The sequence below is a fragment of the Panicum virgatum genome, chromosome 4N (assembly GCF_016808335.1).
Source record: "Panicum virgatum strain AP13 chromosome 4N, P.virgatum_v5, whole genome shotgun sequence".
Classification (NCBI taxonomy): domain Eukaryota; kingdom Viridiplantae; phylum Streptophyta; class Magnoliopsida; order Poales; family Poaceae; genus Panicum; species Panicum virgatum.
The window spans coordinates 43,075,250-43,102,492 of NC_053148.1; the positions used below are offsets into that span (position 1 = coordinate 43,075,250).

The following is a 27,243-nucleotide window of genomic DNA, read 5'->3' on the forward strand; positions in this document are numbered from 1 at the left end:
GGAGGACTGGATTGGATTCACCCGTGGCGTCATCAATCAAATTCAATTCTCTCAATTCTTCGGTAATCGCGCCAAAAACTCGAGTTTCTTTTGGATTTCCTTTTTGATCGATGATAACTGCTGCATTGTCATCATAGTGTATTATTATACCATCTTCGTATTTGAATTCTTTACATGTACGTACAATTACAGCTCGAATTACTTCGGATCTTTCCAGAGGCATTTGGGGTACTGCATCTTTGATTACAGTAACAATAACATCACCAATACGAGCATATCGCTGATTGCCAGCGGCTCCTATGACTCGAATATCAATTTTCTAGCTCCCATCAAATAGAACGGATAGATTGCGATGCAAGGAAGAAAGGCATCAATCCCAATCTTGTGCGTGAGTGCGAGCGCGACCACTGAGGACCAACAACGAGTAAGCAGCCAAGTCGACTGTTGTTCGTTGAGCAACGATCGATGGACCATTAGTCCATTATTATTATACTAACTTATCGCGCACGAGCTCTAGGATCTATCCTTATCTTCCAGTTTCAGCTGAGCTGACGATGGTGATGAACGGACATCGCACTTCGGCGTTCAGCTGGTTGACATCGCGCGCCTCTCGTAGATCTTAAATTATTATTCAGCTGGTTGTGCTCCTTCTCTGAACAGATAAAACCATCTCAAAAGGAGGAATTAAAAGTAAACTTAGCGTGATGTATCTTTAACAGAGTTTGAATCTCCCGCGAATCTGTCAAATCCGCCGAGCCCGCGTGCCTCTCGTCGTCGCCCCGTCCATCGCCAGCACGCATCGCCGCTTTGCGAGCTGCATGGAGAGGGACATGACATTATTGGTGTTTCAAATCTCCGTTCCAGGCGCCGATCCGCCCCCCCCCCCCCCCCCCCCCCCCCCCCACCAACTGGATAGTATTCCGAGTCGGCGTCACGGAAAGCTGGAGCCGAGCGGGCACCCGAAGCTCCGAACCCCTCGCCGCATCACCTCCGCCGTCCGATGCCTCGGCGCCCGGAGCATCCGGTTCCGGCCGTGTTCATACCAACCCTTTTCCCTCTTTTGCCTTAACGCGGATGAGCCGCAGGTGAGCGCTTTTCCCCTCTCGTCCTTTCGGCCTTTGGAGGGACGGACGGGACGGGAGGACGGAGGAAGAAGGCCGCCCGGCCCAGCCTGTTCCATCGCTTTCGGCACTCACGGAATGGAATGGAACGGAACCATATCCAGTTTTGCACAAAGCGTCAAAAGCGTGTGGTATTATATTAAGGCGGAGATTAAAGGCCGTGTTAAGGCACTGACCAGTGACGACCGGTCTCGGACATCTGACGTGGCTGCAACTGCAAGGTAGAAGTAGAATTAGAACAGCATGCACGGCAAGGCGGCAAGCTAAGGTCAAAGCTGGTCAGCTGGGCGTCTAGCGTGTCAAGAAGAGCGCGGAGTAAATTATGGCCGTGTCTGTTTGTGTACAGCACTTGCTGCCAGTAAGATTTTTTTCCCCCAACACCACACGAGAAGTTACGTTTTTTTCCCTCACCCAGCAAATATCTATGGAGTATGGAGTACAGTATGTAGGAACATTTTCTGATTTTTGTAAAGTGGATCGAGAGAGAGAAAAATATTTTATCGACATTATTCTTTTTTGGGGCCGAGTCAAGAGTAGCCACAAACTTTTTTTTTTGAATGAAACGCCACAAACTTCCGAATTCTGTGTTCGGTCTGTCTCGGATGGAAGCAGGCAGAGAAGGTTTTGCTGCAGCGCACTGCGCACTACCGGTTGGGCAGCCGAGGCCGCGCAGCGTTTCCGGCGGGCGGGCGCCGTTGATCCGCCGCGCGAGCCCCTGCCGGCCGCCCCACCATGTGGCTGACGTGGTGCGCGCCTGTGACCGTTACCCGTTGCTGCTCCTGCTCGCGCCCTTCCGCCTCCACCGCGGTGGTGGCAGCGTGGCCCCCATGGCGCCAGCCAGGCCGCCTCGATCCGAAACGGCCCTCCGACGCGGGAAATCCCCAGAGTGCCCTTGACTCTGTTCGTCGCCTTCCCGCGGACCCCCAAACCGCACGCGGTCCCGGGCGCCTGTCCTTATCCGTCCTTTCTCCCGTCGGCAACTCGCCACAGGCCCACCCCGCCTCCTTATTAACCGTGCCGCCGCCCCTCCATCCCAAACCCACTGCACACTTCACAACGCGACGCGTCTCCTCGCTTCTTCTTCTTCTTCCCAAATCGCAGCAGGCAGCAAGCATCCATCAGCGCGCGCACTCTCCCAGGGCAGAGCAAGGCGTCCGATCGAGAGAGACAGAGGGGGATATCCATCAGCCAGGCACTGGCGACGAGATCCATGGACGCGTCGCCGCCGTCGTCCCCGTCGAAGCTTGGGCACCGGCTGCGGACCACGGTGTGCTGCTGCTTCGGCGGCGGGAGCGGCGCCGGGGCCGAGAGGGCGCGGTGGCGGCGGCGGGGCGCGGCCGCGGGGGAGTTCCGGTACGACGCGCTGAGCTACGCGCTCAACTTCGACGAGGGCGGCGGCGACGACGACGACGCGTGCGCCGACCCCGCCGCGGCCTTCCGGTACCGGAACTTCAACGCGCGCCTGCCGCCCTCGCCGCCGCCCGCCGCCGCGCCCCCGCGCCCGCAGCGGGACGCGGCCATCGCCATCGCCATCGCGTAGGACCAAATCAATCGCTCTATGACCTTTTTTTTTTGTTTTCTCCCCTCTCGCGTAAGCGTAATTGTATGATCTGCTGAGAGCTCTGTGCAGCAAAAAACTGATGAATTGTGGTATAGCAATTGCGGTAGTAATAGTATAATCTAGGGATGGTCCAATGCGACGGGTTCCCACAGTGTAATCGGGGCAGTACAGATTGGCGGCGGCGGTGATGAACCCTAGAAATTGGGGGGTTTTGATTCGCCGACAGCAACCGAAACATGTTCCCTTCTGTTCCTCGGCGAGGATCTCCTCTGTTTATCCACCGTCTTCTGAACAAAAAAAAAAATCTACTACTAGCACTAGTCTTTTACGCTGCGACGAAGGAAAAAAAATCGCGGGGTAACTCTAGAACCCGAAGGGCTAGTTTGGCAACCAAGGGGTGATGTCCCGGGGCAAGGCGCCCCCCGCGGGGAAATACCTGTCGCTCCCACCCTTGGGGCACTCCCTCCCCTGCGGGCTGGTGATCCCCGCGCCTGATTTGGGAGGAAGGGGATTGTTTGCCCATGGAAAAATCAAGGAAATTCAAGAAAATACTAGAAAATTCAAACAAATAAAAAAGCTGCTCTGAAAATTCAGAAAAACACATAAAATGCTTGATAAAATCATAATAAATTTGTTGCATCATGAATTCAGGCTTCAGGAGCACGTTGAGATCATAGAGTAGACTACCGCCAATCTATTCATGCCATCATCCAACAGAGATGGGCGTAACTAGAATACAATATCGTTCAAGCACTACGTCCTCCTAGTGCTTTCAGCAGCATATGAAACTGACACCAAAATAGATCGATTCCCTTCAGGAGAATGCATCCAAAAAATGGAAGAGTTGAGATTTCTGATTCATCATTCATCCTTGTTACTTGTCGAATATAGCAGCATTCTTCCTTGCCTGTCATGATCCACACAGGTGTATCAGTGAGATTTAAAAAGATGAAGCAAATAATAAGTATCAAATTTATGATTGTTTTTATACTGCTAGCATTAGTGAATACAGGTGGTTACCAAAATCTGCCTCAAGACAAGAATATGTGGGAAGATATATGCATCACGGAGAGAATTATATGTGTTGTCAGAGTAACATCAACAGATCTTTGAACAAATAGAAACAGAAGGTTGTAAATATTAAAGTTTATCTTTCGAAAAATAAATATTAAAGTTTAACATTTCACGCAAGCAGAAAGATTAAAAAAGTTATTATGCATATCTGGTGTATTAGACTTTGATCACCAGTAGATTTGTTAATCAAAGATGGTGTCAGAGGCATCTATATCAGAAAACTGAAGATGTTATTATGCATATCTGCATAATTGAGTTATAACAGGAAGTGACGCTTCTGCTCCTGCAGTGCCAGCTGATTCAACCTCTCAGCTTGGTTCTTTAATGCCTACGTCTGATCTACAGATTTCATTTCAAAATATTCATTTAGGTGAGTCTGAACCATGTTCCGGACCATCATACCCAGTCCACATACATAACCAGAGCGTTTCATACTCATTGACGGACATTAGGAAGGAATATACCAAACATTTGCAACAACGAAAAAAGTTCTTTTCTTTGGGGAATTAATTCCATAAGGAACTACATAATCAACTTGCATATGCTGTAATCAGATTAGGCTGCACCAAAGTGAGAATTACATTTCTAAATTATACATATCAAAACAAGAAAACAGAACTTCCTGGCAGCTGGCAGACTATAGATGAAGCTGTAATGTAAAAAAATGAAAAGAACAAAAGCTATTATCAACCTTGGACTCAGGACATTCCAGTCAGGACAGGATCGATGAGCAAGAATGTGATGATATAAACAAAGAACTCGAATCAAAGATCTGACCCAACTAGCTAGATTAAGCAACCTTTCCAGCTCGTAATGCATGTCTAATTAACAGGAATCAGCTCGTCATGCATGCAAAAAGGCTTTGTTCAGAAACATTAATTAATCCTCAGTAGAGACTAGAGAGCCTACGAAGCAAAATTGTGGAGGCGCGTGTGCCCAGGTGCATGTGCGTGCGGGGAGCGATGCGGAGGAGGAGTGCGTACATACCGACGAAGTGGCCCCGGAGCTCAACGTCGGGTCCCTCACAGCCACCGTAGGGCTCCCCCGACTGCGATTTTTTTGCAGGATCTGCAAGAAAAGGTGTGAGGAGAGGAGAAACCCTAGCGTGGGGGCAAGGAGATGCAGGGGGACAGGGAGAGGGGAATCACCTAATGCGAAGGAGGAGTTTTTTTTTGAGAGAGGAGAATGGACAGTTATGCGAAGGAGGAGTTGGCTGCAAGAACAGCGGAGGGAGAAGCAGGGAGGAGGAGGAGATCCAGGCGGCGGCGTTCTCCTCGCGGAGTCGCGTGACTCGCGAGCGAGACGAGGGAGGGGGAGCGCCGCCCGTTATCTAGAGGCCGGGCCAGCTTCTACGGGGAAATTGGGCTTACCCGGGTAAAAAAAAAACCCCACCCACAAGGCTTCCAAAAGCGCATGATGGGCTTCGTGTGGAAAAATTTCGCATGGCCTGCCGACCCCGGGAATCGACGGGGATCCCTGCAGGGATTTGGGCTTCCAAATTAGGCCGAAAAGATAAGAGTCCTAGTAAAGCAGAAGCAGTCACGAGATTATCTTTAGACTATAGTACTATTTGCCTTTATATTATGTATGGTTGTTACCATTATGTCGAGTCGAACATTTGAAGTGGTTAGTATTACCGCTTTTGAGTACCGGTTCCCGCCCGTAATCGACATGCTTTCCGATCGTATTGAACCGTTTTCGATATTCCGCATAATCGTTTTCGTTTTTCCGACCAAGAGTTCCCATTTCCACTCCCGTTTCCGAATTAAAATATGAAAACAAAAATGGTTAGTCTTTTCCCGACCATTTTCATCCCTAGCAAGGCCAGTTGGGGAGGCGCGTCGGCGCGTTCGGACAAGGCTTCCACAGTAGTACTCGTATGTAAGCACTCTGTGCTTCCTTTCGTTTTGTGTTTTTTTATTCCCGGGAGTAAAGCGCTGTCTTTTCTACGGGGATTTCATAGTGTCCCGGTTGCGTAAAAGCAGCGAACATCGTCATTGGGCAAAAAAAAAAGGGAAAGAAGAGAGGAAGGAAGAAGAGAGCATCATGCCAGCAGTGAAATCCCCTGCTTTTGAAACGTGCCAGGCCATTCTTCCAGTAACAGTCTAACAGGCTGCAAATGGCTTGTGGTATCCACGACGGCTTGGGCTTTTATGGAAGCATGGGCCACTTCTCCCCGGGGCACTGGGCCCAGGATCAGCACATCACGCAGGCGCGATCATACATGGGCCCGGCCACAGGTTTCCGAACGATGTGCGCCTTATAGGACGACGGACCGAGTGGACGCAGGAGGGTCCAACCCAAAAGCCCAAGTGAACCTAGCAGTTGTTAGCGGACCTTTCTGGGCCAAAAGCCCGAAAAGCGACAGGTGTCATTCTGCCGTCTTACTTAGCCCAGGCTACTACTACCGGTACTCCCAGACTAATTTTTTTTCGAATACGCAGGAGAGCTGCGTATCATTGTATTAAGAAGGAAGCAAGAGTTTTACAACACCCCAATTACACGTAGATTGCAATCCCCAGGGCCGTCCCCACAAAAATGGAGGCCCTGTACAAATGTCTAGAGTGGGGCCTACTTACTTGACTAGCAAAATATAACATAAAATTAACGTATACATTGTAATCTGAAATAGCATCAGGAAACATAAGTCATACCTATTTAATCTTGCCTGCATAATCTTTACTTGAATAGCATCATTCTTTTCGTATTTCTTGAAATGAAATTTTCAATGATAGACTCATAATCAATCTTTTCCAATATATCACTCTCAAGTGCTATCATGGCCAAATCATTAAGCCTTTCTTGCGTCATTGTAGAACGCAAGTAAGACTTCAGTAGCTTCAATTTTGAAAAGCTTTGTTCTGCTGATGCAACAGTCACAGGAATGGTCAATAGAACTCTATAAGCGATAGTTGTATTGGGAAAGCAATCATGTCGCTTCAAAAACTTCAAAATTTCAACAGGGCCCATACTTTCTCTAGGAATGAAATCTTGAAGAAACTTTAACTCCAAATACAGTTCATTAGCATCAATATCAGATTTTCCATCACTTGTAAGGACAGTCTCAAGATTTTCACAAGAAGATTTCAAACTATTGTTATCCAATGACTGCAATGTGTCAGAAGTAAATAGGAAGCCAAAATTTTTCTGATACCCCTGATATTGTTCAAATCTTGTTGTAAGCTTGATCAACAATGGATAGAAAATAGTTGATTCTAAATGATTCCTCTGCAGACTGAGTGGAAGCTGCATTTGTTTCATCTGGGTTCTCATCAAATTGCCTCTTTCTTTTAATTTCACGTTTCTTACGAAAGGTTGTACCAATATCCATGTCAAGGGCAATTCCTTTAGCTACCTCCAGTGCCTCTAAGAAACATGTTTCTCTGTACCTTTTGAAGAAAGAAATTAGCCCTTGCACTTTCTCGATAGCAACATCTATAAGCATATCCTTTGTTTGTAAACTTTTGCTTACTAAATTAATAGCATATAATACTTCATACCAAATGACCGTTGCCACTATAAATTCATACTCTCCAAGTTCATTATTTGCTAAACCTTTAGCCTCACTGCTTGTTTTCACATCATTCTCAACATCAGATACCTGAAATTAGAAGAAACAATGTGTGTGTTAAAACTTGATATTACCGAAGGAATTATGTCATTAACAATAAAACATTATCAATAGCAAATACCTGAAGTAGAGCTTCTCGAATGTCTGCACACTGAAACATGATTTGGTCTTGAGACAATAAACACCTAGATCAACTGGTGCACACATATACAAAACATCAATCAATTATCGATTCATTCATAAATCATAATCATCATTTATCCATTAAACAAAAGAAGTATAATGACGTGTGGTTGTGGAAGACTAGCATTAGTAGCAGTAACCAGAAAGTAGCAGTGACTTACGTTACGTAGAGTTAGAGCCTGCGGGCATGCGGTCGTGCGGACTGCGGAGTCAGCCGGTCAAGTCGTCGAGATGGTGTGCCGTCGTTGCGTCGCGGCGATTCCCAATTACCCTACGGCCTGCGCTGCGGAGCCGGCGGCAGCCGGCCCTAATCGCGACGATGTGCGAGCTGCCGAGCTGTGTGATCGAAGGCGAGACGTCGCTGCGGCCGCGGAAAAGGCCAATCGGCAATCGAGCACCAGCAACAAGGAAACATGGGCTGATTGTCTAATACCAAGAACCTGCTGACCTAATGGGCTGTTGCCTGAGAATTTGGGGGCCCCTTGGAATTGGGGGCCCTGTTCGGTCGAACCTGCTGCACACCCACAGGGACGGGCCTGGCAATCCCCAATTACACGTAGATTACAAGAAATGGATGCCCGCGAGGGACTCCCAGACTAATAGCTGGGCCAAGCCTAAAAACACTTGCCTCCCGGTCCAGCATGGCGCTGCTCGCCTGTTGCGAGATGAATCTTTTTTTTTTAAAAAAAAAACATTCCACAGATGAACAGGAAATGCGTGGCCTTGTCGTCGTCACAGAGGACCAACCGGGAGAGAGAAATCACTCGTTCAGAATGCAAAGAACTGCACAGCAGCTGAGCTATCCTTCAGATTACAGGAGATCGTGCATGCCCTGCAGCCTGCAGGCTTGCAGCTGGACACATGCTTGTGCTTAGACTGACTTTAATAAGAGGAGGCATTGTTATTTTTGCAACACCAATTGGCACTGTGCATCACGAAACGCTCTCCAACAGAGCAGGCATACACGGGATGCATTTTGTATAGGAGGAGAGAGGCGAGCTAAAATGCGCTCCCTCCCTCCTCTGAGGCATCGCCTCCGCCGCCGTCCATGGGGGGCCGGGAGGGAGCGCCTCCTCCAACCTCACCTCCGCGCCGCGAGGCCTCCTCCCTCACCTCCAACTCGCGGCAAATCGCGGATCACGGCCGGCTCGGCGAGGCGAGGCCTCAGCGGGGAGCGGCCGGCGGGGCCAGGCAGGTCCGTCGGCGCGCCGCCCCTCCACTATCAGCCGGCTCCCTCCATCTCTGGCTCCCTCCATCGCCGGCCCCTCCACGGCGGCGGCGTCACGGCGCCCTCCTTCTCCTCCAATTCAAGCTCCTCCACGGCGGCGGCTTTGCGGCGCTCGACGGGGGCGGCGTCGCGGCGCTCGACGGGGGGCCCTCCATGGCGGCGGCGTCACGGCGCTCGACGGGGAGGAGGGAGGCGAGGCGTTGCTCCTCCTCTCCCTCCTCTGCACCGAGCCCCGCGGCCGAGCTCCTCTGCGGTCGAGCTTGAAGATGCGGTGAAGAGCTCGCCGCCCTCGCGGCCGGGAGCGCGGCGTCGGTGGAGGCCGGGAGCGCGGAGGGGGAAGCGGCCTGGGGTTTGGGTTTGGGGACGAGGGCGACGGGGAGCTTGGTGGCAGTGGAGGAGGTGGAGGACCAGGGGCGGAGCGGCCGATTCGAGCTCCGCCGCCACCGAATCGAGCTCCGCCGGCGGATGGGCTGGCCGGCGCCCCTCTCAATCCGCCTTCCTCCTTCCCCGCGCGGTATGCGGCGCTGCCCCTCCTCTTCTCCGTGGTTTTTGCGTCGCGGTGACTGCTTTCGTTGTTGGAGAGACCAAATTTTTACAAATCGAATCTTTACTGTTCACGCGAGTCAAATGCTACTTTGCCTTACAATTTTACACTGCCTTGCTGGAGTCGGTCTTACTTCCCAACCAAACCGGCGCAGCATGGCCTAAAGGCAGGGCAAAAGAGGGAGCACCAGTACAGGTACTATAATTTTGTTCCTGTCCTCGCCGCGTGGAGAGCCGCTTCCCAGGTCGTCCTCTGCGCGTAGTTAATCACTTAATCCCCCTCAGGCTCTCGAGATCGCCCGCATCAGATCTCATGATCGATCGGTGCGTGCCTACCTGCGCCGTTGCTGTTCCGGGAGTATTTTAGTGTTTACCTGGTGAAAGCAATCAGAGAAGCTAATGAGATGCCGTGAACATGGTGAGACTGTTAACTGTACAAGGCTAGAAGCCCTTTATGTGAGCAGTGCAAGCTGAAGCTAAACTCCTGTGGCTCGATGCTCTCAGAGAGAGGCATTGTGTAACACCCTCGTGGACGGTCCGCTAGGAATCGGCGGATGGTCCGCCAAAATAATGCCTAGATATTTGTCCTGGTTGTGGGACTCGCTTGTCATATCCTCTTCCTCTTCTTCATTCTTCGACCAGTGACGAGCTCCGCTCGAGCGCTCGCGCCGCCGTCGCCCCCTTCTGTCGATCTCCCTCCTCCGGCCACCATACTACGATTCCTCGCGCGAGAACCTTCCCCGGCACCTCCTCCACCTTCCCCAACCCCCAGCTCGGCTTCTTCCGGCCGGAATCGCCCCAACCGCCGCCGGTCACCATTGGAGCCGCTTGAAGCTTGCTCCACCGTCGATCCGCTTCTCCGGCCATCCTCCGCCCGAACCGACCGCGGGAATGGATTCGTGGTGAGTTCCTTGTGCTCCCCGGCCTTTTTCCCCTTCCGTGGTGCGCCGCCGGCGCCGGTGAACGGCCACCGCCGCCGCCGCCGAGCTTGCTGCCGCCTGTCGGGCGATGTTAAAAAGACGAACCGCGGACGGTCCGCTCAGGGGGGGGCGGACAGTTCGCAAGTTAGGATAGAGTTTGTCCAGAGACGATGTTGTCTCTGGTGGGGTTCGCAGGGTTGAACTGTGGACGGTCCGCTATTGGAGAGCGGACAGTCCGCCGTATAGTCTAGAATTTTGTCCAGAGACGTTATCGTCTCTGGTGCAATTGGCAGAGTGAACTGCGGACGGTCTGCCAAGGTGGGCCGGACGGTCCGCAGTAGAGATTAAAATTTCGTCCAGAGGCATCGTTGCCTCTGGTGGTATTGCAGAGTTAAACTGCGGACAGTCCGCTATGTTGGAGCGAACGGTCCGCCGTATAGATTGAAATTTGTCCAAAGAGGTAGTTGGTTCTGGTGGGTCGGCAGAGTTGTACTGCGGACGATCCGCCACTTGGGCGCGGACAGTCCTTAAGGCATCTCAGTTGAAGTATAATAGTTGCATCATTGAGCTGCACTCAATTATTTCATATGCATTTGTGTAGCATCCACCGTTGAGGACGTCGTGTTCGAGGTGATTGCGGCGCCCCAGGAGCAGCCGGAGCAAGCCCAGGAGGAGAGGCGTGAGAACCCGACCCAAGGTCCGTCTGACTCTAGCTCTGAGCAGCAGCACGAAGGCAAGCCCCGGTGCACATCCGATTATTTCAAACTATGACACCTTTATATGTCTCTATTATTTGTGCATTAGGTTTAGGAATTATTTGAAACCCTAGTTGCTTGATCCCTAGGTCTCCTTGAGTTATACTAAAAATGTATAGGACAATAGAGGTGCTATGCTTAATGGGTTCTGGTAGAAGACGAGTGCTCTACTGCCACTCGCGAGATATAAGATGATTAGAAGTCGAGTAATTTCCGGTTACTCGCGAGGTATATGATCTATGGCCATTTCAGTACATATATATTGAGTATGATTTGAGATAAATGGATAATGTGAGACCGGACGGGGAAGTTCTGACAATGTATAGGTATGGCAGCAGGACAGGGCTCCTGGGTGTCTTAGTCCAGTCTGTGTCGATTAAGGACCGAACGTTGTCGGCAGTGCTGATCGGGGATTGAATTGTACTAGCCGTATGCCGGGAGTAGTAGGTAGTCGAAATCGGTAAGCCGAGTACTGCCTCACCTCGAAAGTACAGGACTCCATCTCACCTACTAGGGTAGTCGAGTAGTCGCGGAGAAATGGGGATGCATATGTTTATTTTTGGTGGTCTCACGTTGAGCTCGACTGACCATATGATGGTGGGGCGGTCCTATAGTTCGAGGCGGGGAGGGGAAAGGTCGGTGCGTAGGGTCCGATGGGGCTTTTGCGTGCCGTGTTGGTTAGGTCTACCTTGCAAGGTTAAATCGGATCGATTCGCCGTGTCTCGCGGTTATGAGGGCCTTGATCTCTTTGTCGCCTTGTAGAAATGAATTAGAAATGTTAGTGATAAATGATGGAACTACTTTGAATCATTATTGTAATGCTCCAACATGATTGTTGTAGATAGGCCACCATTAGATGAGAGTCTTTCTATATAGAACATGTGGCTAAAACATTGAAAGTAAGGATCCAACTATTGATGTTTTTCTGCAAAACAACTCACTTGCCAGAAAGCCGTGCATATCTAGATAGGGGCTATGTATACCCATGGTCGGGTAAGACTTGCTGAGTATTAGTATACTCAGGGTTTGTTGCCACAATTATTTCAGGACACCCGGATGTCGACTTCTGTCCCTGCTGCGTTAAGTTCATCCATCGTGATGCAGAGGGATGGGAGGTTGTGGAGCCCGACGCTTAGTTAGGGATCTCCTCGAGTACTCTTTGGTAGTTGTAGATCCTCTCCTCTATTCGGACCTTATTTTCGGTATTGTAAAGTTTATAGGTTATGTATGTATTCAAACTTAGTTTGTAAAACTCAAGGTCGAGTCTTATGTATATTGTTGTATTTTCGAACGTATGTCGTGTTTGTACCATCTGCGCCCACCTTCGCGTGGGACTATCAGTGTTGTTTCGATCGGGACGTGGGTTGAGAAAGGATCGCCAAATTAAGCCGTTAAGCTAATGCGCCCGATGAGTTCAAATGACGACCATTATGCTTAATTAGAGTTTTAATTTGGCGGTTCTGTCACAGCTGGTATCAGAGCCGAAACGCACCGAGGGCGGTACAGGCATGACTAATTTCAAGTTTTTCCAAAAATATAAAAATGAATTTTTGCGTAGGGCGAGCATGCATCATATTTATGTAATGTTTTTGGGATTTTTCCCTAGAAATTGATAGAGGTGTGAGTTTATGGCCCTAAGGACTTTTGTAGACGAAGTTCGGGTCGTAAGGTTTCATAGACTTGCCGTGAAGCGTTACAGAAGTGTCATCGGCCGGGCCAAAGACAGTGTCTGGTAGTTCAAAACGTGTCCTGCGGACAGTCCGGTCATAACACGCGGACGGTCCGCAGGCCATTAAAGAAAAAAAAACACACAGAACCATCTGAAAACTGAGTTGGGTTGACATTTTGTAAAGCGGGTGGTCTGCAGAAGCTCAGCGGATGGTCCGATTAGTTTGATTCTTGTAAAGCGGATGGTCCGCCCTGGTATACTGGACGGTCCGCCATATATTTTTCGGCTGGATCAGGGCAGATCGGTCAGACCGACTGGTTGAGCCGATCGAACCGCCTGGCCCCGCCTGCAAGCATTACACTGAATTGTTTTTAAAGCTATACATTCTGCAATGTGTCATGTATTGAAAGATTAGTTACTATCAGGATTGTTTTAATTAACCCGGATGATGGGACTAATCTTGTAATGGTTAATTGCAGAATGGCAGCACCCCCGAACCTTCCTGATTTGGCACAGGCCATTGCGGCCATGCTCACCGGACGCGACGAGCAGACGGCACTCCTCCGGGAGATTGTAGAGCGCAGCGGCATGAGCATCACCACCAGCCAGCTGTCCCTGGGTATGAGCAGTTTCTGAACACCCAGCCACCGCTCTTCCATAAGGCGGATGAGCCACTGGAAGCAGATAGCTGGCTCCGGACCATTGAGTCTAAGTTCACCCTGCACCCGTACAATGATGGGGACAAGGCAGGATTTGCAGCCCAGCAGCTCAGGGGTCCCGCACGCACTTGGTGGGACAATCACATGGCCATGTTCCCCGAGGGCACTCGGTTGACCTAGGCCCAGTTTAAGGAAGCATTCAGGGCGCATCACGTTTCAGCGGGAGTGATCAGGAGGAAGCTCACGGAGTTCTTGGCCCTAAAGCAGGGCAACAACAGTGTAATGCAATATGCCCAGAATTTCAACACACTCTCACAGTACGCTGGGTACCACGTGGACACGGATGAGAAGAAGCAGGCGTGTTTCGGGCAGGGGCTTAGCAGTAAGCTCCAGGATCGCTTGGCGATGTTCAAGTCCAATACTTTCAGCGAGTTAGTCAATGGGGCTATCGTGCAGGAGGATGCCCATCTAGCTCATAAAGTAGAAAAGAAAAGAAAGACACCGGCAGCGGGATCCACTAGTAGCAACACACAGAGGTTCTGCCTCGTGCAGTCTGGGCCACAATGAGCCCCCTTCCAGCACCAGTCTGTGTACAGGCCACCACAACAGCAGTGGGGATATCGGCCACCTCAGCCACCACAGCCACAGGGGGTAGTCAGGCCTCCTGTTCCTCAGCAGAGCGAGCAAAAGGTCTGGGTGCAGCAGCCGGGGGTACGCCCCAATTTGTTTCCATGTTACAACTGTAGGCAGTCGGGGCACTTTGCACGGAACTGCCCGATGCCACCAAAGCAGGGCCAGCAGTCCGGTCAGTAGAGCCAGAAGCAGAATATGGCTCATTTCAACCCGGGACAAGTGCACTACACCACCCTCGAGGGTATTCCTGAGGGAGCTCCAGTGATGGTGGGTACGTTTTCTGTAAACGATCGTCGCGTCACCATTTTGTTTGACTCTGGGGCATCTCATACATTCATTAGCAAGGAGTGTGCCATTAGGCTGGGATTGAAAATAGAAAACATGTCAAATCCATACAATATTCATTCGCCCGGGGGCCAATTAATTACCAACCAAATTGTCAGGTGAGTGCCTCTCTAGTTACAAGGAAAAGGATTTATAGCACATCTTATATTATTCCCAACTCAAAGAGGGGATATTATACTTGGCATGAACTGGATGAAGAAACAATGAGTCCTTTTAGACACTTATGCACATTCTGTGCACATAAAACCATCTGACCATGGGTCTATGACCTTATCTTTAAAGAACCTTGAGTCAACCACTTCCGCTGTAAATCACACTGAGGGCAAGGCTTTGGCTGACATACCAGTCGTGTGTGAGTACCCCGGATATTTTTCTGGAGGATTTACCCGGGATGCCACCGGATCGCAATGTTGAATTTGCAATTGAATTGCAACCGGGAACGACACTAATTTCCCGAAGACCTTATCGGATGCCACCCAATGAACTGGTGAAATTAAAGAAGCAATTGCAAGAGCTGCTGGACAAAGGCTATATTCGTCCTAGAACTTCGCCCTGGGGCTGTCTAGCACTTTTTGTTAAAAAGAAGGATCAAAGTCTCAGGTTGTGTGTGGACTATAGGCTTCTGAATGCCGTCACAATCAAGAATAAATATCCACTTCCCTGGATTGATATTTTGTTTGATCAGCTATTCGGGGCTAAAGTATTTTCCAAGATTGATCTCCGCTCGGGTTATCATCAGATCAAAATCCGAGCCGAAGATATTCCTAAGACAGCTTTCTCTACCAGATATGGACTTTATGAATATCTGGTAATGTCCTTTGGGTTAACAAACGCTCCGGCACATTTCATGTATCTCAAGAACTCAGTATTTGTGCCCGAGCTGGATAAGTTTGTTGTGGTTTTCATTGACGACATTCTTATATTTTCTAAGAATGAAGAAGAGCATGCAGAGCATCTTCGCATTGTCCTTCAGCGTTTCAGGGAGCACAAGTTATATGCCAAATTCAGCAAGTGTGAATTTTGGCTCGAAAAGGTGCAATTTCTAGGCCATGTCATCTTGGAGGACGGTATTTCTGTCGACCCCAGCAAAATCCGAGATGTGCTAGATTGGAAGACCCCTGAGACAGTTCCGGAAATTTGGAGTTTTCTTGGGCTAGCAGGATATTATCGCCGGTTTGTACTGGACTTCTCCAAAATTGCTAGGCCCATGACAGAATTGCTTAAGAATAGGGTGAAATTTGTTTGGGACGACAAATGTGATCAGGCTTTCCAGACTTTAAGAAAGCTTTTAACGTCGGCCCCTGTTCTGGCTCAGCCAGATATCACTCGACCATTCGATGTTTATTGTGATGCATCAGGTATGAGTCTTGGCCGCATTCTCATTACTGCCTTTGGCTTAGCCAGGTATTACTCTGGCCTTGACGTTTGTGTGTAATACATTAGGTACGGGCCTCGGCTGCGTCATTATGCAAGATCAGCGGGTGATTGTTTATGCTTCTAGAGCTCTCAGGCGGCATGAGGAGAATTATGCTACTCATGACTTAGAGCTAGCCGTAGTGGTCCATGCACTGAAAATCTGGCGGCATTATCTTCTGGGTAATCCGATTCATATATACTCCGACCACAAGAGTCTCAAGTATATTTTTACCCAGAGTGAGCTCAATTTGCGCCAGAGGCGGTGGTTAGAGTTGATTAAAGATTATGATATGGAAATTCATTATCACCCGGGTAAGGCCAATGTTGTGGCAGATGCATTGAGCAGAAGGGCAAGTTGCAACTGCATCTCAGCATCACAGGCATGCAACTCTATGCCAAGAGATGGAGAAGTTGAATCTGGCTATGGTAGCTGAGGGTACACTTACCAACATTACCCTCACTCCAACACTGTAGGATCAAATTATTGCTGCGCAGAGAAATAATATTAGCATGGAAAAGATTAGGCAAAGGCTTAGGGAAAGTGACCCTCGTGTGGCATGTTTTCAGCTTGATGGCGAGGGTGTGTTATGGTTTAAGAATCGGCTAGTAGTACCTAAGGATTTGGAACTTCGGAAGTAGATTTTTGATGAGGCTCATCTCTCTAGGTACTCAATTCACCCGGGCAGCAATAAAATGTACCAAGACCTCAGACAACGATTTTGGTGGACCAGGATGAAGCGGGAAGTCGGCAGGTATGTGTCGGAATGTGACACCAGCAGAAGGGTTAAGGCAAGCCACTTGAGATCAGCCGGCCCTTTGCAGCCCTTGAGTATTCCATCCTGGAAGAGGGAGGACATCAGTATGGATTTCATAGTCGGCTTACCCAAAACTTCCAAGGGGTATGATTCGATATGGGTTATTGTGGATCGACTCACCAAGTCGGCTCATTTTCTATAGGTAAAGACCACACATACGGTGAAACAATACGCTCAGCTTTATATGGACCGTATTGTGAGTCTTCATGGGATCCCAAAGACAATTATTTCGGACCGGGGTACTCAGTTCATTGCCCGGTTCTGGGAGCACTTTCACGCCGCTCTGGGCACTCAACTGATCCGTAGTTCGGCCTATCATCCTCAGACAGATCGTCATACAGAGAGAATTAATCAGATTCTAGAGGATATGCTCAGAGCATGTGCACTCACCTACAGTCATAAGTGGGATGAATCTCTACCCTTAGCTGAGTTCGCTTATAATAATAGCTATCAAGAGAGCATCAGGATGGCTCCTTTTGAGGCGCTATATGGGCGAAGGTGTAGAACCCCATTGAACTGGTCAGAAGTTGGTGAAAGAAATTTCTTCGGGCCTGATATGGTTAGTGAGGCGGAAGAACAAGTCCGGTTTATACAGGAGAATTTGAAAATAGCCCAAACTCGACAAAAAAGTTATGTGGACAAGAAACGACAATCAGTTTCATTCCAAGTGGGAGATCATGCCTATTTGCGGGTATCTCCTATGAAAGGGGTCCAACGTTTCGGAGTGAAGGGGAAGCTCGCACCTCGCTATGTTGGGCCTTTTCCTATCATTGAGCGGTGTGGGCCGGTAGCGTACCACCTGGAACTTCCTGCCCAATTATCCGTGGTTCATAGTATTTTCCATGTCTCTCAGCTCCGGAAATGCCTCCGTGTTCCAGAAAAGATGATTGACATAGAAAAATTGCAACTGGAGTCCGATCTGGTCTATCCGGAGTATCCAATCAAAATTGTTGATCACATGACCAGGGTCACTCGGAATCAAACCAGTGATTTCTATAAAGTGCAATGGAGCAATTACTCCGAACGGGAAGGCACTTGGGAAACGGAAGAGTTTGTTCAATCCAAGTGTCCTAAGTTGCTACAAGTCTATCGAGGTAACTAACATACGCTCTCGTTTCAATTTTTGCACCGCCATCAAAATCTCGGGACGAGATTTTTTTTAGGGGGTAGGATTGTAACACCCTCGCGGACGGTCCGCTAGGGATCGGCGGCCGGTCCGCCAAAGTAACGCCTAGATATTTATCCTGGTTGTGGGACCCGCCTGTCATATCCTCTTCCTCTTCTTCATTCTTCGACCAGTGACGAGCTCCGCTCGAGCGCTCGTGCCGCCGTCGCCCCCTTCCATCGATCTCCCTCCTCCGGCCACCAAACTTCGATTCCTCGCGCGAGAACCTTCCTCGGCACCTCCTCCACCTTCCCCAACCCCCAGCCCGGCTTCTTCCGGCCAGAATCACCCCAACCGCCGCCGGTCACTATTGGAGCCGCTTTGTGGCAGCCCCGCCTAAATTAATCCAGCTTAAGTGCGCTAACCATCACTGAAACGGTAACTAGGGTTAACACGCACTTAAAACGGAGTAATCCGGCAGTGCTGTCGGGTAAAATCCCGATTAAACCACTTGAAACAGGATCGACAAAGCAGTCCAAAGAATACAACATTCCGCAAATTTTACTATACAGAGTATGAAACTGAATTATCATTACAGACCAAGTTTGAATTTATAAAAGTATAATAGAGTTCAAGAGTGACGAAAAACGAACGATAGTCTAGCGACGAAACAAGACGTCATGATGAAGCCCGTAAATGACATCATCCATCCTCAAATGTACCACCTGAAAAACAAAGCCACAAAAAAGGCTGAGTGTACTAATACTCAGTAAGGCTTACCCGACTAAGGGTATACTTAGCCCTTTATCTAGACATGCAAGGCTTTTGGCTTGAGGGGTTTGTTTGCCAAAAAGCAGTAAAGAGTAGATCCTTAATTTCATATTTTAACTTTCAAGTTCTAGTTCAATTAACCATTCTAGGTGAGCATCTATCCAATAGCATACATGGTGGAAAAAAAATTATCTTTCATCATCCAACCAACCATATTCATCATCATCATCATTATTCACTTCTTACTCTATGTGGCAAAAGGGTTAAGCAGTCCCAAACCGTGAGAAGCGGACGGTTCGAATCGAATTTGTTAACCTGGCCAGGCAGACCTAACACACACGCATGGGGATCGACGTCTCGCTTCGCCCACGCGATTTTCCCCCTTTCTTTCCGGGTTGTGGATCAGGGTCACCCTCCTCGACTACAAGAATCCACGCCACAGTACGTCGGGTCGTGAGCCTTCTTGCACCCACATGTGGCCACATGAGAACCCAGTTCAAAGAGGGTGAAAGTAAAGTCCACTCGCCAGGCCGATCAGGTACTTAAGCTTACCGATTACCATATTTCTCGGCATGTGGTTAGTACGTTCAAACACTTAACCACCACTACCACACACTGCGGCCTTATTCATTTTCACTAAACAGACGGGGTATCACAAGTACAACAACCCCGCCTGTAAACCTTATGATTGCAGCATGTAGTAGACATTCAACTCCTATGAGCATAGCCAACTAGCGACCTATACATACTAGCGACCTATACATACTAGTGTTCAAGCATAGGTACCTAGGATCATGCAACTAAGGTTCCAATCAACCCCTGTAAACTTAAATGCACAAGTCAATAGGAATAACAATAAATTGCATAAATTTAAAATAGACGGGACATGCTCCAGGGCTTGCCTGGGATTAACACTAGGTCAGTGTTAGTTAGAGGACACTCGCTCGGCGAACATCTTCCTTCGGTCGTGCACATCGGGATCCTTTTGTCCATCTTCTGGATGTGTTCACCATTCACCGTCTTCTGGCTCGACTCCAACGTCGCGTCATTCACGTGGTTCATCTATCGTACCTAAATAAAATGCAACAATGCATATGTATGAATGCAAAGTTCCGAGTTGTTTAGCGATTTAGGTTTTATTATTTTTCCTTCACGATAAAGTTGTAGTCCAACATAATGTGAGTTGGTATGGGAAAACTTGTCAATTAATATTTCCTGGGCAGTCATTTATAGAGTAGCAATTTAACACAATTTAGTTCATAAAATCAAAGTGGGGTTTTTCATCATATACCAAAACATACAAAAGTTATTTCCTCTAATAAAACTAAAGATAACATGCCTTGTCCAAAACTATAGTTACCCATAGGTTATGTGGTTGAAATTCTTATGCAAGGAACAAAACTGAAGTACCAACTTACAATAAAATTTTCAGCTATTTTCATGAAGCAGATTAAACAGGAACAATAAGTTAAACAACTTCTGCTGGGATAAAGATCTATTTTTACAGGACAAAGCATGAAGTTATTGATTCTCAAACTTGGCATGCAGGTTCATCTATTCAAAACTAAGTAATGTTATAAATTTCAGATTTTTCTAAGCACTAGAACTATTTATCATGAAATAGCACTATTACACATGGATTAAATCAAAACCATAGTTAAACAGTTCTAATGGATTCCAAAATTTTATCCTACTGTTCTAGTAGTATATCAAATGTGCTGAAAAAGTTTCACTCAAAAATATGCACTAGAACATCAAGAACACAAATGTGATATTTGATCCTAGCTTAAAATAAGATCTCATAAAACACCTAGTTAAAGTTGGTTTCTGGTCATGAAATTTTTATGGAGTACTCTATTCAGTGATGTACAGCTACTGTCCAAAAATCATCCTTAGTTCTTGTGTGGAACTCCTACAACCATCATATGCTATTTATTCTATTCATTATCCTAGATTAAAAAGTAATCAGAAACTAAAGATGTGCATGTAATAAAACTTGTAGATCTTGTTGCAAGAAATCCAAAACATTTGAGTTTGCATTTTTCTGATTTTTCTACGATTTTTGGTTGAATTTACAAGTTCACAACAACAATTTGAAAACAAACTAAATATTGCAGATGGGTCCCTAGGTTTTGCAAAAAACACCCTAGGAAGAATTGGGGCCTCACAAATAGGCCCTTGGCCGGATTTGAAAACAGGGGAGGGGACAGGGAGGGCGGCGCCGTCGGCGGCGGGAGATAGGGGGTGGAGAAGCTAGAGGGGTCCGAGAGCTACCGTTGGGAGGTCTCGGCGCGAGGGGAGGTGGCCTGAGGGGGCGGGTCGACTGGCGCAGGCGGTTCCCGGTGGAGGCGGTGCTCCGGCGGCTCTGGATGGTGATGGCTGGGCCGACGAGAACCAGTAGGCGACGGAGAAACTCGTGAGCGGGTCAGTGGAGGTGGAGGAGGGTCGGACAAGGGAGCTCCACGGGAGCAGAGCGACGGCGGCCATAGGGTGCCGCGGCGGCAGCTCGCCGACAGCGAAGGGATGGGGCGGTTGGGTCCGGGAGGTTCAGTGGGAGGTGGGAGGCATAGCTGGGGAAGCGGTTGCGGCTGCGGAGGGCCGGAGAGGGGACCTCCACGGAGCAGGACCGGCGGCAATGGCGCCGGCGGCGCGCTGAGCGACGGGGAGGAGGGAGCTCGGCTCTGGAAGAGGCGAAACGGAGATGAGAAAATGAACTTGGCTTCGTTGGATGGTTAAGCGGCGACGAGATGGTTCGACGAGGCGACGCGTGGTGGTGCCGGCGACGAGACGGCGACGAACGGCGTGAGCAGAGGAGGGGATGGAGGTAATGGCATTCCTGTAAATAACTCGAAGTTCCAAAGCCCAGTTCGTAAACCCAGTTTTTCTCCTTCTTCATGACCTTAAATGAAAAACTTTTGAATACCAAACTTGCTTAAAATTTTGAGATCTACAACTTTCGTTTTAGGCACTTTTTCATTTGAGACTTCGTTTGAAAGATAAAATTTGAAACTTGAGTGCATTTGAAAATGTCCTCTACACTTCGAAATTCAAATTTTTCTCCCATTTTTGTGTGGCAACTCGAGAAACTTTGAACATGAAAGTTGTTCGTCATTCCAAAACCTACAACACTGGTTTTGGGTAAAAGTCCATTTAAGCAACGGTTTAAAATTTATTTTGAAAACCTGTTTGTTACAATTTGGAAGATAATTTAAACATTTCGAAACTGTAATTTGAAGAACTCGTCATTTCATGTATAAAATTTTACTTTCTCACTTAGACTTCAACTAAACTTTGGTTTAATTTCTCCTTCTTAATATTTAAAAAAATCTAGGCCGTCACAGCCTACCCCCCTTAAAAAGAATCTCGTCCCGAGATTCCGAACCAAAGACTCTCAAGGGAAAAGGAGTAGACTAACCATCAAAGCCAGTAGGACAAAGTCACAATAGAGAAGGTTGATGTTGGCGATATGATCCTTTGCAGATAAGAATGGAGAACTTAGAGAAAGTTTAAGAAGCAAGGTATAGGAAACACGATATCTCCTACGATTTTGTCCGATTGGTAACTTGTCCAACTTTGTGCGTTTTATGCCCTCTTGTTCCAATGATAATGGCATAGATTGCTTGAGCATCTGGGCAGATTAAACGGAGTCCCTTGTCTACCACCTCTTTGAGTCTTCCCACGTTCACATCCATTACCAATTCCTTCGATGATTGTCCTCTTCGCGTCTTCAGAAGAAAGGCTTACTCGATTTGGGATCCGATATATAGATCTCCAGACAGACAATAGAGACAGAGTTGAGGGAGGCTCACGCGATACCTGCGCGTGCCAAGTAATAGAACCTGGTGTTGGTTGTCCACAGAAGGCCCTCGTTTTCGTTGTAGCACTGCCAGTCGTTAGTAATAACACCACTACCGAGCACATCTGTAACCAAAATTTCCCGGGTAGTATAGAGAAATAATGTATGGACGAGCATTATGCAAAGATGGATAGCAAAGAGGTGATCCAAATATAAGGTATGGTATATGAGTGGTAGAGATTAATCGTGCCACTGTGTGAACTAATCAATTGTTTTTTCCACACTAAAAAGCTCCAGGGCTTTAGTTTTTGCAACAAGAGTCTGTGGATAATATATGTGAACACAATCACCATCAAAGGCGGCTGGAAAGGACCGGTGGACTATTCTAGTACTAACATATAGCAGGATTTTGCATAGAAGAGAGGATCTAAGTCCTGGAAGAAACAATTTCTCAATCTGGTGGTGAATCTAGATGGAAAGGATATCAGGGTGAGTTTTTGCTCAAGGACATTCTTGCTCAAACTGTTGATTAAATTTAACGGTATGATACGAGATGCATATGCTCGATGACCATGAGAATGATGTACCCTCGAAATGTATGATTGCAATGCTGGTGCCATGCAATGACAAAATGTTTTATGCGCCATTGAAATGGTGCTTATGACCCGATGCAATTGCCACGATGCTGACCCAATTTTTCTTACACTATGATGCAACGATGATGATGCTCTTGACGGATGCAGGTATGAAATGCATAAGCATGATGCACATATGGATAAGTTGATGATGCACATAGTGCAATGCGCATACTGTACCCATTTTCCCGGGACTAAATCTCGTTAGCCTATACGCTTGAGTAAGGATCAAAAGTTAGGACACTAGTAAAGTTGCATAGAAGGGGATTGCAGTGAGTTACGTAACACATATCTAGACACCAGCGCGCTCCTAGTAGCTCAATCATGTGGATGCAGCGCACACGAGAGTCTAGGTTCCGTCACGGCATCAAGGTCACGTGACTAAAACATCACCACATGAGAAATCAAGAGTAGCAACCCAATAGTGCCAGCAACGGCAAGATAGGTTAGAGGGAACTGAAAACAGCCCACGATGTTACACTCGAACGCATACCCGGTAGTAACACTTCGAAATTCAAATTTTTCTCCCATTTTTGTGTGGCAACTCGAGAAACTTTGAACACGAAAGTTGTTCGTCATTCCAAAACCTACAACATTGGTTTTGGGCAAAAGTCCATTTAAGCAACGGTTTAAAATTTATTTTGAAAACATGTTTGTTACAATTTGGAAGATAATTTAAACATTTCGAAACTGTAATTTGAAGAACTTGTCATTTCATGTATAAAATTTTACTTTCTCACTTAGACTTCAACTAAACTTTGGTTTAATTTCTCCTGCTTAATATTTAATAAAATCTGGGCCGTCACACGCTTGAAGCTTGCTCCACCGTCGATCCGCTTCTCCGGTCATCCTCCGCCCGAACCGACCGCGGGGATGGATTCGTGGTGAGTTCCTTGTGCTCCCCGGCCTTTTTCCCCTTTCGTGGTGCGCCGCCGGCGCCGGTGAATGGCCACTGCCGCCGCCGCCGTGCTTGCTGTCGCCTGTCGGGCGATGTTAAAAAGAAGAACCGCGAACGGTCCGCTCAGGGGGGGGCGTACAGTCCGCAAGTTAGGATAGAGTTTGTCCAGAGGCGTTGTGTTTCTGGTGGTCTCGCGTAAATGAATTGCGGACGGTCCGCTATTGGAGAGCGGACAGTCCGCCGTAGAGATCAAAATTTGTCCAGAGACGATGTTGTCTCTGGTGGGGTTCGCAGTGTTGAACTGCGGACGGTCCGCTATTGGAGAGCGGACAGTCCGCCGTATAGTCTAGAATTTTGTCCAGAGACGTTATCGTCTCTGGTGGAATTGGTAGAGTGAACTGCGGACGGTCTGCCAAGGTGGACTAGACGGTCCGCAGTAGAGATTAAAATTTCGTCCAGAGGCATCGTTGCCTCTGGTGGTATTGCAGAGTTAAACTGCGGACAGTCCGCTATGTTGGAGGGATGGTCCGCCGTATAGATTGAAATTTGTCCAGAGAGGTAGTTGGTTCTGGTGGGTCGGCAGAGTTGTACTGCGGACGGTCCGCCACTTGGGTGCGGACAGTCCGCAGGGCATTTCAGTTGAAGTATAATAGTTGCATCATTGAGCTGCACTCAATTATTTCATATGCATTCGTGTAGCATCCGCCATTGAGGACGTCGTGTTCGAGGTGATTGCGGCGCCCCAGGAGCAGCCGGAGCAAGCCCAGGAGGAGAGGCGTGAGAACCCGGCCCAAGGCCCGTCTGACTCTAGCTCTGAGCAGCAGCACGAAGGCAAGCCCCGGTGCACATCCGATTATTTCAAACTATGACACCTTTATATGTCTCTATTATTTGTGCATTAGGTTTAGGAATTGTTTGAAACCCTAGTTGCATGATCCCTAGGTCTCCTTGAGTTATACTAAAATGTATAGGACGATAGAGGTGCTATGCTTAATGGGTTCCGGTAGAAGACGAGTGCTCTACTGCCACTCGCGAGATATAAGATGATTAGAAGTCGAGTAATTTCCGGTTACTCGCGAGGTATATGATCTATGGCCATTTCAGTACATATATATTGAGTATGATTTGAGATAAATGGATAATGTGAGACCGGACGGGGAAATGATGACAATGTATAGGTATGGCAGCAGGACAGGGCTCCTGGGTGTCTTAGCCCCGTCTGTGTCGATTAAGGACCGACCGTTGTCGGCAGTGCTGATCGGGGATTGAATTGTACTAGCCGCATGCCGGGAGTAGGAGGTAGTCGAAACCGGTAAGCCGAGTACTGCCTCACCTCGAAAGTACAGGACTTCATCTCACCTCCTGGGGTAGTCGAGTAGTCGCGGAGAAATGGGGATGCATATGTTTACTTTTGGTGGTCTCACGTTGAGCTCGACTGACCATATGATGGTGGGGCGGTCCTGTAGTTCGAGGCGGGGAGGGGAAAGGTCGGTACGTGGGGTCCGACGGGGCTTTTGCGTGCCGTGTTGGTTAGGTCCACCTTGCAAGGTTAAATCGGATCAATTCGCCGTGTCTCGCGGTTATGAGGGCCTTGATCTCTTTGTCGCCTTGTAGAAATGAATTAGAAATGTTAGTGATAAATGATGGAACTACTTTGAATCATTATTGTAATGCTCCAACATGATTGTTGTAGATAGGCCAACATTAGATGAGAGTCTTTCTATATAGAACATGTGGCTAAAACATTGAAAGTAAGGATCCAACTATAGATGTTTTTCTGCAAAACAACTCACTTGCCAGAAAGCCGTGCATGTCTAGATAGGGGCTATGTATACCCATGGTCGGGTAAGCCTTGCTGAGTATTAGTATATTCAGGGTTTGTTGCCACAATTATTACAGGACACCCGGATGTCGACTTCTGTCCTTGCTGCGTTAAGTTCATCCGTCGTGATGCAGAGGAATGGGAGGTTGTGGAGCCCGACGCTTAGTTAGGGATCTCCTCGGGTACTCTTTGGTAGTTGTAGATCCTCTCCTCTATTCGGACCTTATTTTCGGTATTGTAAAGTTTATAGGTTATGTATGTATTCAAACTTGGTTTGTAAAACTCAAGGTCGAGTTTTATGTATATTGTTGTATTTTCGAACGTATGTCGTGTTTGTACCATCTGCGCCCACCTTCGCGTGGGACTATCGGTGTTGTTTCGATCGTGACGTGGGTTGAGAAAGGATCGTCAAATTAAGCCGTTAAGCTAATGCGCCCGGTGAGTTCAAATGACGGCCATTACGCTTAATTAGAGTTTTAATTTGGCGGTTCTGTCACACATTGATCTCGTGCAGGACATACTACCACTGCTAGATCCCAATGAGAACCGGACATTTCTTTTTGCTCGTATATGCTCGTGCCCCTACTGCTAGGCACAATGCAGCTCGGATTATTATAGAGTAAGGATTGTTTATGAACCCTAGCTGAAACTAACGAGAGTTTCAGTCTTTCAGATGCAGTAGCAACTTCTGATTTTCTGAATCGAAACATCCTCATGCGTGCCATGTCCACATGCAGATGGAAACGGAACGCGCAAAAGAGAACACAGGATGGATGGAGTAGGATCAAAACAAAGGCTGCGCAGCACACGGGCAGCACCGGCTTAACCTAAGCCGGTCAAAGCCTCTGGCAGCGCCAGGGCACGCTGAGCGGGATGCCGACATGGGACGCGAGGATTAAACAAAGAGAGGGCGCCGGGCGCGCCGCGCGATGCGAGAGCGTGCCGGCGAAGGGCGTGGCGAGCGCTGCGCTGCGCTGCGCCTGAGAGGGCGCCGGGCGCGCCGCGCGATGCGAGAGCGTGCCGGCGAAGGGCGTGGCGAGCGCTGCGCTGCGCTGCGCCTGCGCGGGCGAGGCCGAGGCCGGACGCAAGTTCCAGAGCGGGGGGCCGCGGGGGGATGGAGATGGAGGAGCGCCGGCAGGGGCTGTGGGCTGTGGCCTGTGGGAAAGGACGCCGCGGGCGCTGCGGCGCTGCTGCAAGCCAGGGTCCGTTTGGTTTGAAGTAGTATAGTAGCACAAAAATTTTGACCAATAATTAGGAGTACTAAATAAAGACAATTTATAAAACTAACTTCACAATCCTACGCTACTTCGCGAGACGAACCTAATGAGGCCTTTGACCGCGCGTTAATTACTGTCATTAGATTCGTCGTGAAAAATTACACTCATCTGTGAAAAATTTTTGCAAATAAACTTCGTTTAGTACTTCATGCATGTTAAATTTTTTTCTCGAAAATTGTGTGTGATAATTGTGATAGAGAAATCAAACAGGGCCTGGGTGTCCGCCGAGCTGGATTCCAGGGGGCGGGCGGCCGGGCGGACACATGGGCCGCGTCACGCTCGCAACCCATGTGGGCTCCTCGCGCTCCAAACTAAGCGCCATCCCCGTCAGGTTCGGAGATGCGGATACTACTCCTAATAATAACAATTTCGTTCATATTTTTATCATAATATCTTGCTGCTAATCTATTACTGCTGATGGTATTTAGTATCATAGAGGACGTATG

General features: G+C 48.3%; 1 protein-coding gene and 1 long non-coding RNA gene across 2 annotated transcripts; one reads left to right on the top strand and one right to left on the bottom strand.

The window, feature by feature from the left end:
• Positions 1-2,152: 2,152 nt before the first annotated feature.
• Positions 2,153-2,958, top strand: LOC120671325. The gene has a single exon (XM_039951629.1). The coding sequence runs from the start codon at positions 2,332-2,334 to the stop codon at positions 2,659-2,661; it is 330 nt and encodes a 109-aa protein (XP_039807563.1). The 5' UTR covers positions 2,153-2,331; the 3' UTR covers positions 2,662-2,958.
• Positions 2,959-3,271: 313 nt separating this feature from the next.
• LOC120671326 lies at positions 3,272-4,837 on the bottom strand. Its single transcript, XR_005673592.1, has 2 exons — positions 4,744-4,837; positions 3,272-3,789 (listed from the first exon to the last, which is right to left on the bottom strand). It is a non-coding gene; the product is annotated as an uncharacterized LOC120671326 (long non-coding RNA).
• Positions 4,838-27,243: the final 22,406 nt, after the last annotated feature.

Excerpts from the sequence above, each read along its gene's own strand:
- LOC120671325 (XM_039951629.1), top strand. The coding sequence starts at position 2,332 with ATGGACGCGTCGCCGCCGTCGTCCCCGTCGAAGCTTGGGCACCGGCTG.